The 14,151-nt window shown below is 46.2% G+C and overlaps 1 protein-coding gene across 2 annotated transcripts in view; it reads left to right on the top strand.

Annotated features, from left to right (window-relative positions):
* Positions 1-14,151, top strand: part of F13A1 (coagulation factor XIII A chain) — a 163,027-nt gene that overhangs the window by 122,367 nt on the left and 26,509 nt on the right. For both annotated transcript variants that reach the window (XM_007973790.3, XM_007973791.3), the window contains exons 12-13: positions 5,657-5,944; positions 12,889-13,049. In XM_007973790.3, the coding sequence (XP_007971981.2) occupies positions 5,657-5,944; positions 12,889-13,049 (449 nt within the window). The remainder of the gene's footprint in view (positions 1-5,656; positions 5,945-12,888; positions 13,050-14,151) is intronic.

Genomic DNA, 14,151 nt, shown 5'->3' with positions numbered 1-14,151 from the left:
TCCTATTTGGAAGAAGTCCTGACCCGAGAGAGTAGCGAACAAAAGTTGCACCCACAGGCAGCTAGGGGCAGCAGGAAGCGAGCTGTCCACATGACAGATGTCTCGTGGAAACCATGGAGCTGAGCACAGCTGCCATTAGCTGTCAGCATGGAGGTGACAGTGAAGGCCAACTCAGGAGTAGGACAGAATCAGATGCCATGAGAGGAAAGACCAAAACCCAGTCCACGAAACAGGAGTCAGGGGCTTGGCTAGGGGTGGATGCCAAATTAAAACAAAATGTGTCCGCACTGCATGAGGAAGACATCTGAGGTCCAGGCCTCTGGAGTTTAGCAAGAAGGCAAGGCTGAGGGAGAGGGACAGTGTGGAGGTCTGGTCCAACTGGAAGAATCCCTAAACCCACACAGATGGTTGTAAGAGACAACTCATCCTGCTTCTGGGCTGGAGTTTGACCCCAAGTGGATAGTTCCTTAATCAAGGGTGGCATATCCATTTCAAACTGGAACTTTGGAAATGACCAAGTAGAGTGTTGTTTTGAGAAGAACACCAAGACTGCATCTGAATATGGTGGGATACAGGGATTGATAGCCGCCACTGGCCACTGGCATGCAGTGAGGACTCGTCATATCCGTGGCTCAGTGCTTCCCACTCTGATTCTCACCATCTGATTCTCACCCTGATTCTCACTGTTGAATCTCTTATAATTTCTCTGATCCATAAATGCTGAGTGTAGACACCAAAATATGGAAATGAGTAGAATCACAGGAAACAATTATTACTAGATTTAGGAATTAACTATTTTAATGAATTAAATCATGGAAAGATCATTTTCACTTCAACTTACTAAAGCTTATTATTTTATAACTTTTTTCGAGATATACAATTAAGAAACGATAAGATTTTGAAAACCAGAATTCCGAAGACTTCTCCAGTGGCAATGTATCTTGTTTGATGACAATGTGTTGATCCCATTCCCTCTTTGCTCCCAGGGTCACTGGTATTTCCACCTCTCCTTCTCTATTGTCTTCTTCCAATCAGCATTTAAGCAGGCTCAAATGTCTGCTGTGTTTTAAAAAAAATTACAAAAATCTTTTTCACCACCGTCTCTTCCTCCTCGCCCCCTTGCCGTCCTGGAGCGCTGCCTGGACTTGCATCCTGCAGTGTTCCTTCTCCACTCCTTCCGCGCACACTCTGTCCCGATTTCTGTTGCCAGCACATCCTTGAAGTTGTTCTCAAGGTTGCCAAGACCACCCAGTTGTCAGACTTCAGCTTACTTGACCTTCCTACACTTCCTGGTGCTATTGTTCACTCCCTTTCCTTGCAATTCTGTCTTCTCTTTGTTTCTACAATGTTACTTTCTCCTGGTTCCACCCCCTCCTACCTGACCCTCTTTTCCCATCTCTTTTTGACTATAAGCTTTCCCCTTTCTTCAGCCCCTTCCAATGCCACTTCATTCTAGGCTTCTATCCTTGAGCTCCATTCCTACCCACCTGAAGTTCTTCCCACATAGCTGGTGTTAATGTTCACGTATGTACTGATCACCTCATGTCTGCGTCTCCACCCGGACTTTACCTAAATGTCCCACAGAAACCTGACTTGGAACCTCCCAAATGACACCACTCCCTCCCTCCCTCACCTCAGATCTGTTTCTCCCACTGCCCCTACTCTGGTGAAGAGAACCACCATCCACTCAAATTTAGCTACTTAAGACTGAGTCAAGCAACAAATCCTCGAAATGTCCCCTCTGAAATCGTTCTCAAATGCATCCCCTCCCCTCCAGCTCCATAGCCTGAAAATTAAACATTATCTGGTGTGTACAACTCTTAATATAGTGCCTGACGCATAATAAGTGTCCAATAAATGTTTCCCCTATTACTAGTAATTCTGTTATTCCTGCCATACTACTCCTATTCGTTTGGCCTATGATTAGTTTTCTCCTGGAAAAATACTTGCTCTAGCTTCCCAATTCCACCTTACTTCCTCAGGCCCTCCTTTCCTCAGTCTAGCCCTTGCCTTGCTGCCAAAGTAATATCTGAAACATAAACCTGAGCCTCTGCAGCTGGAAACCATTCTCAGCAAACTATCGCAAGAACAGAAAAACAAACACCACATGTTCTCACTCATAGGTGGGAATTGAACAATGAGATCACTTGGACACAGGAAGGGGAACATCACACACCGGGCGGTTGTGGGGTCGGGGGAGGGGGGAGAGATAGCCTTAGGAAAATACCTAATGTAGATGATGAGTTAATGGGTGCAGCAAACCACCATGACACATGGATACATATGTAGCAAACCTGCACGTTGTGCACATGTACCCTAGAACTTAAAGTATAATGAAAAATTTTTTAAAAACTCTGTAAATGCGTAAAAACAAAACAAAACAAACAAACAAAAAAACCCTGAGCCTCTTCTAGTACTGCTTAAAACCCCCACCCCCTCTCTCCCTGTGGCCTCCAGGGCATCCAGTCCTAACTCACAAAGCCTCTTGCTAAGTGGCTTTCTGGCACCTGGTGACTGCACCTGCTGAGCATGCCCCACAGGTATTATATGCAGAGGCCAGGGACCTGCTAGCAGTTCCTCCAACAAGCCAAGCTCCCCCTGCCTCCCAGGCCTTGCCGGGACTCCAAAAACTCCGAGAAGCCTCCCACGCCCCTTCCTGTCCCCATGCACTGCAGGCCAACCTTCGTCCCAGCATCTGTGGTGAACACATCTGTGCTGGGATTGCTCTTCACTTGTTCCTTCTGCACCAGTGAGGGAAAGTCTGTGTTTCTCCTCAGTGCCTAGTGCCTAGCACGGTATTTGGAACATTATGGAGTTTCCAACAGCGTGAGATGATTTGAATGAATGGTTACTGGGGAGGCATTTTCACAGCTGGGCTTAGTTGAACATGAAATGTCCTAAACTGGACCATTATGAAGAGGAAAATTTTGTCTCTGGCTGAAAGCAAAGTGCTTCTCCAAACCTCAATCCTTCAGATCCTCTGTGCCAAGCTGGGTTTCAGGGCCTGAGGATGCAGAGGTGGACAAGCCATATCTTGTCTCTGTTCTCAGGGGCTTGCATTCCAGCAGGGAAGATAACGTCACATAGTAACTAGTACTGTGACAAGGAAGAGGAAATAAAGCCAGGTATGTGTTAGGGAGAGCGGAGAGGACTAGAATTTGGGGAATTTGGGGACACATTACACAAGGTAAGAGGGGGAGGACAGGGGAGGTGACAGTGGAGCTAAAGCCAGAACAATGAGAAGAATCTTTGTCCAACGTAAAAGGGCTCTTTTATTACATCCTAGTTAATGGAAAGATATTTTTGACTTTGCACCCAGAGGCTGTAGAAGAATCTCAGAAAATAAAATCTGGCTTTGGATAAATCTTTCATAGCACTAAAATGTTGCCTGTGGCCCTGAATTATGTAAGACGCCAGAGCACAGAGCATAACTGTAGAGAAACAGGAATTACTCTGCCAGGCTCTGGGAAAGCCTGCAGTTGTTTTCTCCTCTCTGGGCCTGCGCTTCCTGGAACAGCCCCAGCCTGCCTCTGCCTGGCGGTCTCTGCTCACAGAGGCTGCTGCTTCCCCAGAAGGAAGCTCCAGATTCCTCCACCCATGGCAGGTCGTGAAGTTGCTAATAGCTGCCCTCAAGGCTTCTTCTCCCATTCCCCTCACCTTGGCCAGCTCAGCTCCTCTTTGATATGTTCCTGCTGCTTGAATTTGCCTCCTGCATTTTGCCTCAATGCATATTTGGACCCCATCCAAAGTGATCATCATTAATGCTCTCTTCTCATGGATCTATTGGCCAGATGATTTCTGCTAAAATATTTCACTGCACTTCCCTTGTCCTCACCCCTCCTTCCCTTTTTCTTATCTCCTTCCAAGTGCTCTAGCCGATGCTTGTCCTAGACTAACAGTTCCTGGCACATTCTTGCAGTCTTGACAATCAGGGAAATCATTAATACACGCGCGCGCACACACACACACAAATACACATTCACATTCATATGCAATGCCTTCTGGCATTTTCTCTGTCTTTGCAGAGTAGCTTCCATGTATTATGTATCTACTACCTCTAATTCACCTAATAAACCTAGGATGTAGACACCCTTATTTTACAAACAAGGAAAGTGATGGTAATAATAGTGTCTGTCTTGCAGAGTTGTTATGAGGATCAAATGACACAATGCACAATAAGCACTTATCCTGGTGCTTGGCACACAGCTAGCCCTCAGTGAGGCCTGTGATGATTCATTGACCTCTCAGTCACCATTGCATTTCATTATGAACTAGATAAAGTAGAAGAGAGTACCTTTAAACTAGCATAATTATAAAAGGTAGGATTCTTATTTTAAAGTGATTTTTTTTCACTAGCCATTCTAAAGCCTAGTTTTTACAAGCCAAGGAATTTGCCTTCATCTTCTCATCTCTATCCTTAGGGATGCACAAACATAAACCCAAAGATATTTAGGATGGAAAAGAGGATAACGACCATCCCTCACATCTGCACGAGCCCTGTCCCCAAGGCAAAGCCTTTTGTCCAAGGCTTTGTAAGGACCATCCTCCCAGCTTCTCAGTGTCTGAGGCACAAGCTTCCTCTGCGACCTGACTTGTATTTGTACTTTTTGCCTCCTCACTTAGACAAAGCTATGTTTTTCTTCTTCCAGAGCTTGTTATCCTCCTCTTCCTCCCTTCATCTCCATCACAACCACTTTGGAAACCCTGCACAAAACATTTTCGTAAAAGCAGCACATACACCTCAAACTGCATTAGAACTTAGGTGTACCACCATATGTCAATAGATGTCCCTCAAAAAACTGCCCTCAGTGTCAGATGAGTTTGGGAAACCTTGTGTAAAGAAAAGCAAAGAGGTGTCCTTGCTGCTGTGCTTCACTTAGAACCTCTAATCTGCTAATGAAGGTGGAGAACATCTCCAGAAGGCACTGGACAACTAGTGCCCCTCCAAGGGATCTGACTGAAGCACCCTGGGCAGAGTCGCCTTTTTAATGTATTGCCAGAGCCCAGCATCCTTGGGGACTGGGGGATGCAAGTTTTGGGAAAAAGTGATTTCTGCCTTCTGCCACAGCATGGGCATTGGGGGCAATGGCAATTGAGTAAGATAGGGAAGAACAGGGCAGGAGCCTTCAAAGGTCAGCTCAGCAAAGAGCAAGTGGGACAGGCCCAAGTGGAAGGAGAGATGAGGAAGACAGGTCTTATTGGGAGAGGGGATTCACAAATCTGAGGGAATAGTTACATTGCAGGAGGTGGAATGGCAAGAGGTAATTATTCCCAATTGTTAGAGGTCCCCAAATTCTAGCCACATGGCTGGGACTAAGGAAGGCAAGCAAACTGACACCACAGTTTAAGAAGAGGTAGACATTGCCAATTTTACCTCCCCCCCTCTGAAATAGTGGCCCCAGAGAAACCCCTTTCTGGATAGATCCCAACACTGTCACCTCCTAACTTGCAGCCTAGGCTGGTCACTGACTCTCTGGGAATCTGACATTGCAGAATTTATAACATAAGAATAATGATGGCACCTGTCTCCTGGGGAGGTCTGAAGCTTGTTTTATAGAAGCACCCCAACAAGTGCAGCACACAGTGCATCCATTAATGTGACTTTCTCTCTGGTGGATTGTATTTTTCCCTGTCATTATCTCTGGATCTCCCCCAGGTCAAGAAGAAGAGAGACTGGCCCTAGAAACTGCCCTGATGTACGGAGCTAAAAAGCCCCTCAACACAGAGGGTGTCATGAAATCGAGGTCCAAAGTTGACATGGACTTTGAAGTGGAAAATGCCGTGCTGGGAAAAGACCTCAAGCTCACCATCACCTTCCGGAACAACAGCCACAACCATTACACCATCACAGCTTATCTCTCAGCCAACATCACCTTCTACACTGGGGTCTCGAAGGCAGAATTCAAGAAGGAGACATTCGACGTGACGCTGGAGCCCTTGTCCTGTAAGCTAACAATGGTGTGGTTCTCTTTGAGACTTGCTGTCTGGCCCCTGTCTTGCTAGGTGTTAATGCCCATTAGAGCTTCATATCAAAGTTAAAGTTCCCCCAATATCTCAGAAGTGTGAGCCTCACAGGGAGAACTCACTTATTCTGCAAAAGCCTCCACTTTTTTTTTTGAAATGGAATCTCGCTCTGACACCCAGGCTGGAGTGCAATGGTGTGGTCTCGGCTCACTGCAACCTTCACCTCCCGGATTCAAGTAATTCTCCTGTCTCAGCCTCCCAAGTAACTGGGATTACAGGCACCTGCCACTATGCCCAGCAATTTTTTGTATTTTTGGTAGAGACGGGGTTTCACTATGTTGGCCAGGCTGATCTCAAACTCCTGACCTCAGGTGATCCGCCCACCTCGGCCTGCCAAAGTGCTGGGATTATAGGCATCAGCCACCACACTCGGCCCAAAAGCCTCCACTTTCATCTTCACATCTCATGCACAGAAGTGAGCATTGAAATTCTCAAAGCCTAGAGCCCCTGAGTCGTGAGAATTAAATGTAACTTCTTGCTATTCAAAGTGTGGTGCATGAGCCAGCTGCATCAGCATCTGGTTTTTGTTTTTTAATCCTGAATCTCATGTCCCACCCCACACCTTCTGAATCCAAAACCATGTTTTGACAAGATCCCAAGGGGACTGGAGTGTACAGGAGAGTTTGTGGAGCATGGATCTAAATGATCCATCTCAGAAACAGGCCCTTTGCTGATGCCTATCTCCCAAGTTAGTGAAGTCTTTTGGGGGCCGTCCAGAATGAATGGTGTGCTTTGCTTTCCCATTCAAAAGGCAGGAAGATCTACGTGCTGCACACAGGCCGCTTCTTAAAAATGCTGTCGCCTGTAATCCCAGCACTTTGGGAGGCCAAGGTTGGTAGATCATCTGAGGTCAGGAGTTCGAGACCAGCCTGGCCAACATGATGAAACCCCATCTCTACTAAAACAAAAATTAGCCAGGCACGGTGGCAGGCACCTGTAGTCTCAGCTACTCGGGAGACTGAGGCAGGAGAATTGCTTGAACCCGGGAGGCCAAGGTTGCAGTGAGCCAAGATCGTGCCACTGTACTCCAGCCTGGGTGACAGACCAAGACTCCGTATCAAAAAGAAAAAAAAAAAAAGGAGGCTGGAGACAAATAAATGTCATCTAGGAGGGGCTATGAAGGGGTTTTCTACCTCTGCCATCTCTTGTGGGGCCTCTTTCTCGTCCTTGCATACACACCCTTCCAAGCATTTTCATCACTATAAAAACAGAATATTTTAAGAAGATCAGGGTCCACATGCTGCAGCTTACCTTGGGGATGACAATCTCAAAAAATCACATTTCCTAGGAAGTTCATATTTGGTGGACACAATAGTTGACCACATGATGGGCAACACGAGTCAATTGGAAGAAACTGGTCTCCAGGCAGAGCATGAGTTAGAGCAGGTTGCAAAGGACCTCGATGCTTTGGGGCACCAAGTTCTGTTGGCCTGACGTGCGGCACTGAAAAGAAAAGTGCATGAAGAATAATTTTGACAAAGCAAAAGCAAGCAAAAGTAATACACTCCCCGGGATGGCCAAGCCACAAGTCTCAGTTGCTCTCAAGTTCTCTGGATTTTGTGGCTGTCACAGATCATGGTACCCTTGCTGAGGTTTCGGAAAATATCCCCAGAAAAATGAGAAACTGTTTTTAAAAATCCTGATTCCAAGGAACTTCTTCAAATTTGAAGGAAGCCGATCTCCCTAGCTTCAGTAATAGAACTAACAATTAAGAAATCACTATAAAGGCCAGGCGTGGTGGCTCATGCCTGTAATCCCAGCACTTTGGGAGGCTGAGGCGGGTGGATCACCTGAGGTCAGGAGCTCGAGACCAGCCTGGCCAGCATGGTGAAACCTCATCTCTACTAAAAATACAAAAAATTATCCAGGCGTTGTGGCAGGTGCCTGTAATCCCAGCTACCTGGGAGGCTAAGACAGGAGAATCATCTGAACTCAGGAGGTAGAGGTTGCAGTGAACCAAGATCATGCCACTGCACTCCAGCCTGGGGGACAGAGCGAGACTTCATCGCAAAAAAAAAAAAAAAAAAAAAAAAAAAAAGTCACTATAGTGTTTTTTTTTTTTTTTTTGAAACTGAAAGATTTGGCGCTTTTCTTATTCCTAGGGTAGTAAAGGTAATTTTCATGGAAAAGAATAGTCAGTGTAAAGGACTGAAGAGGACAACAGTCATGGGGATTATTTAAAACAGGCAGCCACATTTGATTTCAGAGAGTTTTGCAAATAGAGAATTCTGGATGTAAGCGATGACTGTGTAACCTACCAGCTGTGTTTCCTGAGCAAGTTACTTAAGCACTCTGAGCTCTCTCCCCTCATCTGCAAAGGGGAACAATAGCACACACACCACAGGGTTCTTGATTCATTCCCCAAACCTTTATTTAGTGCTTGCAAGTCCAGGTTCTGTTTTATGCTGGAGACACAGCAATGCAATTCTTGCTGAATTTGTGATCTCATGGGGGAACCAAACAAACAAGCGAATCTATAGTATAGTTACATGGGTAATAGAAAAATATAAAGCAGGTTAAGGAAAACAGGGAGTACTTGTGGAGGTGGTCAGAAAAAAAAAAACCTCTCTAATAAGGTGACATTTAACAGAGACCTGACTGAAGGTCAGAAGTGAGCATTCCAGCCAGAAGAAACCGTATGTGCAAAGGCCCTGGGGCCAGAGCATGTCTGATGTGTTCAATGAGCAGGAAGGAGCCAGAATCAGGAACAAAGGTGGCAAGGAGGCAGTGCTGGATGCAGACCATATAAAGAATTGTAGGCCTTTATAAGGTCTTTGGTTTTTATTTTCAGTAAGCTGAGGGCCTTTAGAGAGTTTTGAGCAGAAATGTGGCATAATCTAACTTAGGTTTTGAAAAGATCACTGGCTTCTGTGTTGAAAACACCACTGGCTGCTGTGTTGAGAAGAGACTACAGAGGAAGTAGGGCTGAAGGTTAGAGACTGGTAGGATGTTTCTGCAGTCACTCCACTGAGAGGTGCTGATACTAGTGATGGAAGCAGCGAGAACTAGTCCGATCCGGGCATGTGCTGAAGGTGGAGCCCGCCTGATTGGCTGATGGACTGGATATGTGGTGCTAGAGAAGGAGGGTGTGGAGGAAACCAGATGAGTGATAAGTGTGAAATGTTTGGCACATGGTAGACGCTCAGTAAATGGTAACTTCCAACATGTTTACATTTGGGGAAACTGAAACTGGAAAGATGAGTCGATGTGTTCAAGCCCCTAAACAGCAATGAGAGGCAAAGCAGATAATAGAGTAGACAAATAATAGCTGTGGCAGTGAGCCAGTTCAGTGTAAACTTGGCCCCAAGTGGGCCAGTTCCCTCCGTTGTGCCCCCATTACCTGCAGCCTAGCACAGATCCTTAGACAAAGAACCAAATGTTAGCCCTTTTCCCACCTCACAAGTGTCCTGTCTCATAATCTCCTTCCCCTTCCCTCTCTAATCCAATTTAAGAACGAGCTTGTATGGGTGAGCAGAATGATATCACTCTCTCAGTCACTGACCTAGGGACAGCTGACCAAACCTCCACCTGAGTCCATGGGAACACATCTCCCACTCACTTGGCTGGCCCCAGCTTGTCCTGAATAACTTGAAGGGAACCGGGGACTCTTTGTTCCTGTGCCCTGCAGGCAGGTGGCATTAACTGTGAGCCATAAATTGTGTATTGAAATATAAATTAAATTGCAGTATATTGCAAAAAGCCACATAACTTTAGGCCTTGACCAAGCATTCTTAGATGCCCCTGTTGCAAAGAAAGTTTTCCAAGTAGAATGAGAGGCATACTTTCCAGATTGATGATTAAAGGGAATGCGTGTGCTAGAATCAGCTTGGGAGATCTGAATAACTTAAACCTCTCCGTACCTTCAAAGGTGCTATCATTTCCACTTGGCTATATTTAGTTTTCTTTGCTTTTTGGAAAAGAGATGAGGCAGCTCCAGTCTGTGTCTCCCTTGGCTTTCCCCAGACACCGTAAATGATATTGGCAGCATCCCAGCCCCACTGCTCACAGCGCGAAAACCTATTCCTCCTTCTCTTGCCACGTTTAATCAACTTTATCTAGAAGAATTTCTTGTGCAGTGGCAAAACACAGCACTTACATAACATACTATTTCAGAAGCACTGTTCTCTTGGGCTCTGAAGCACAGCCTGGTTTCTTTAGTGCTATGATTTAGGGAGTGTTCTGCCTCAGAGAAGAGAGGGTCCTGATACCGAGATTATAAAGATAGCAAGAGCCTCTGTAAAGAAGTCATATCCCACTAGCCAAAAGAAATCCAGTGGTCAAACACAGTCCTCTAGAAATAGCCAGAGGAAGTCATTTTATTATTGTTATTACTGGAGGCAGCTAGAGGCAAAATGCAGGTTCTTCGAGGCCTTCCACCTTGCCATTTCATCCATTCTATCTAGAGACACGACAAACTGACCATTTATGCTCATCTGAGGCTGTAACCAATAGAGGGCCAGAACTTCACTCATCTAGACTATTAATCACAAGGGGAGTCACGGAGGAAGCAGGGTCCAGGCTTAGGTCCAAAGACAGCAATAAGAGCCGGTCACTCCAAAAGGCAGGACCTGGGGGCCAAGGTCAAGGCAAGGTCATAGCTTTAAAGAACCAGCTCTAAATAGAACAGCTCTGCTCCAGAAATCAAGCCAATGAAGCTAGCTCTTTAGTGCTTGCCTAAAATACATTCTGATAATCCACCTGCTGTATGCAGGGTTTCTTGGTTTCAGCACCATTGACATTATGCACTGGATGCTTTGTTGTGGTACTATCCTGTGCATTGTAGGATGTTTAGCAGTATTTTTGGCCCCTATCCAGCAGATTCCAGTAGTAACTCACCCTCCACCCCAGTTGTGACAATCAAAAAGGTCTCCAGACATTGCCAAATGTCCCCTGGGGGTAACATTGCCCCCTACTAGTCTACGATGACCAACCTTTCTAGTTTTCCAGGGATCGATGGGGTTCCCAGGATGCAGGCCTTTCAATTTAAAATCCAGGTCGTCCTCAGTCCACCCTAACTCTGGCCCTAACTTACCCCTTCTGCTGTTAGAACCTCCCATCTCTCAGAGCATCTCACACTTGAATAGGCATTGTCTGGGATCTTATTCAAATGCAGATCCTGACTTCAGTGGTGCAGTAAGAAGTCAGAGACCCTGCATCTGTAACAAGTTCCCAGGTCTGCAGACCACAGGAGGAACAGCAAAGACCTGGACTGGAAAGCCATCTCTTCCACTGGAACCCAGGCTGTCTGCAGGGCTGATTCTACAGGGATGCCTCTGGTTGTTGGAGTGGCCCTTCTCAACCCTAGCTGTACATCACAGTCAGCTGCAGAGCTTTTAAAAATACAGGTGTCTGGGTCCTCCAAGGCTCTGATTTAATTGGCCTGGAATGAGATCCAGCTTGGTCGGTCTTTAAGGTCCCCAGGTGATTGTGATATAGAGCCAAGACTGAGGACTCTTCAATCTGAAGTCTTGGAAGCAGGCACAGCACTTACGCATCTGGAAAGAGACTTCCAAATAGAAGTGCTGCCCAAGGCAGAGGCCTTCCCAGCCTCTTAGTCTTCAAGGTCCAGAGCCAGTTGCTGCAGATCCAGCACAGGTGTGAGAGTTCCTCTACAGATGATGGGCATGGCTCAATGCACCCACACCTTTGAGCCAGTGGGGAGTCAGGGGCCCTGCTCTCTGCTCTGGTGCATGCCCATCCACAGGCACTCCACGCTCCTGCAAACTGCTGTTCCATACAGCAGACTAAAATGTATTACCCTCTGCACTCGAATTGTTGGCCATGAAGCTGTTTCCTTCAATAACTTCCACAGAAAGGAGAAGTCTTTGGCAAAAGCCAGAAATTGAGAATGAAAGCAGTAAAGACATTCAGGTCTGTGGAGGTTCATAGAGTCTGTTGCCTGCGGCTGGGGATGAAGGAATGAGTCACCCATTCACCTGCAGGGTCTGCCAGCTGTCGGCTCATGCAGGCATCTGGCTCCAACTGGGTAGCAGCAAGTGCACACCTGGGCTCAGCCTACAGAGAAACTGCCCATTGCTCTCTAGAATCCTGGACAGTGGGAAATGGGAGTTAGAGAGAGAAAGTGAGCCAGAGCCACAAGATAGAACTCACCATCCTCAGCCCAGATGGTAACTGGAGGGGAGCCAGGACCACTCCCCATCCTCCAAACGCCATTCTCATTGGCTTGTCCCCAGGACCTAGAAATCTGACATCAGTGACTGGTTTCCATTGAGAGAACAATCGTTTGGCACAGAGGTCTTCTAAATCACGAACAGAGGTTTGGAGATAGTTGAATGCCTTTGGTAGAAACTGGTTTCAACAGCTTCCTTCTCTTAAATAGAAAAATCATGATATCAGATTGGAGAGAAAATGTGGAGTGCTACAATGTTTATGTAGTTGACAATTTTGTCTGAGTGTGGCCCATGGCCTAGGTGAGACACTTCTTATTCGACAAGGGGATCACGTGTGGGATGGGGGCCTTGGACTTCAGCACCCCACATGTTCCATTTTGGAATGATCCCAGCCCAAATCAAAGCCACCGTTAAAACCCCTTGATCCTTCTTTGCCACAAAAATCACATCTTTTCCAAGGCATTTCTTTTACAACAGCAAAAGAACTGTTTGGAAGGTTTGACACATTTTCTCCAGTAAGACTTCAGTGAATATTAAATTTCCAGCACATTCTTTACCTAAGAAGCAGGACAGCTTATCCCCAATTGACTCTTCGTTCCACTTGCCCCTTACCTTTGCTGTGTTCCTGGTGGCTTCCAGGCTAATGTGGGAAGGATGGGGAAACTTGGGGAAAGGTAAAGTAGATGCTGTCTCAAGTCTTGATGCCAGGCCCATGTGTGTTTTCTCCTGCCAGTCAAGAAAGAGGCGGTACTGATCCAAGCCGGCGAGTACATGGGTCAGCTGCTGGAACAAGCGTCCCTGCACTTCTTTGTCACAGCTCGCATCAATGAGACCAGGGATGTTCTGGCTAAGCAGAAGTCCACCGTGCTGACCATCCCTAAGCTCATCATCAAGGTCAGTCTTAGCGTCTCATCCTGGAACAGAGAGAAAGGCATGCAGACTTACTGTTCATGTGTGCATGTGTGTGCTTGTGTGTGTGTGTGTGTGTGTGTGTGTGAATGAATGTCCTGCTCAAAAAAAAAAAAAAAATACCAGTGCTAGGATCCTCTTGTTCTTTGAAAGAAGTAAACTGCCCTATATATAGACACATACATATAACACTTTTCTCTCCTCTCCAGATTTAAATATATAGATGTGGTTGCAGATATAAATATAACCTGTGGGTATAAACACACTTGTGGAGGAAGATAAAGATGTGTAATGGCTACAGATACTTAGAACTTTCATTGTCTCCAGAATAAAGTGGGTCAGGCATGCCGTAAGAGGTAGATAAACTGCCTGCAACATTTTGCACAGTAATTTTGTTTATGGAGGTATAATTGTGGACAGTAGATCGCACAGATCAAAATATACAGCTTGATGATGATTTTGTATGTGTGTGTGCCTTGCAACCATGAGCCAGATGAAGAAATGGAGGATTTCAAACACCCCCAGAAAGTTCCCTCATGCCTTTTCAAGCCAATAACCCCCTGGACCATCACCAAGATAATAACTTTTCTGACTTCTGTCACCATAGGTTTTTTTGCATGTTTGACCAGTAGTTTTCATGGTGCCTCTCCAGTGATCACCAGAAATCTCTGCCCAAGTGGCTCAGGAGACTTGGCAGAGGAAGGCCGAGGGTGGATGAGAGTGGGAGACAAATGTGGGAGCCCATGTGCTCCTACTTCTCAGACTCACCACTGTAGTTTCTGGGGGTTCTGTGGTTAAATCCATGAGACACCTTCCTGCCCTTGAAGCAGGAACCCAGGCCTCTGGCAGGGACCCTGAGAAGTGACATCTCATGCAGCCCTCATCCAGGGCATAGAGCCCTTCCCTAGTCTCTGGAGAACAATCTTCTTGAAGTGATTGAGAGCAATTAGCACAGATCCTGCTAAACTACATTGCTCTAAAGTGGTAGATAAATCAAAGCTTTATAAAGTTGATCGTATTTTAATGGTCCTAGAGGTGGGCAGGGTGAGGGTAGTCCTTGCTTCTCATGAATCCTTTGCTGTGAATC

Source organism: Chlorocebus sabaeus, chromosome 17, assembly GCF_047675955.1.
Source record: "Chlorocebus sabaeus isolate Y175 chromosome 17, mChlSab1.0.hap1, whole genome shotgun sequence".
In the NCBI taxonomy this organism is placed as follows: Eukaryota; Metazoa; Chordata; class Mammalia; order Primates; family Cercopithecidae; genus Chlorocebus; species Chlorocebus sabaeus.
Note: the sequence above shows the minus strand (reverse complement) of the source record. Positions and strands in the feature narration are given on the sequence as shown.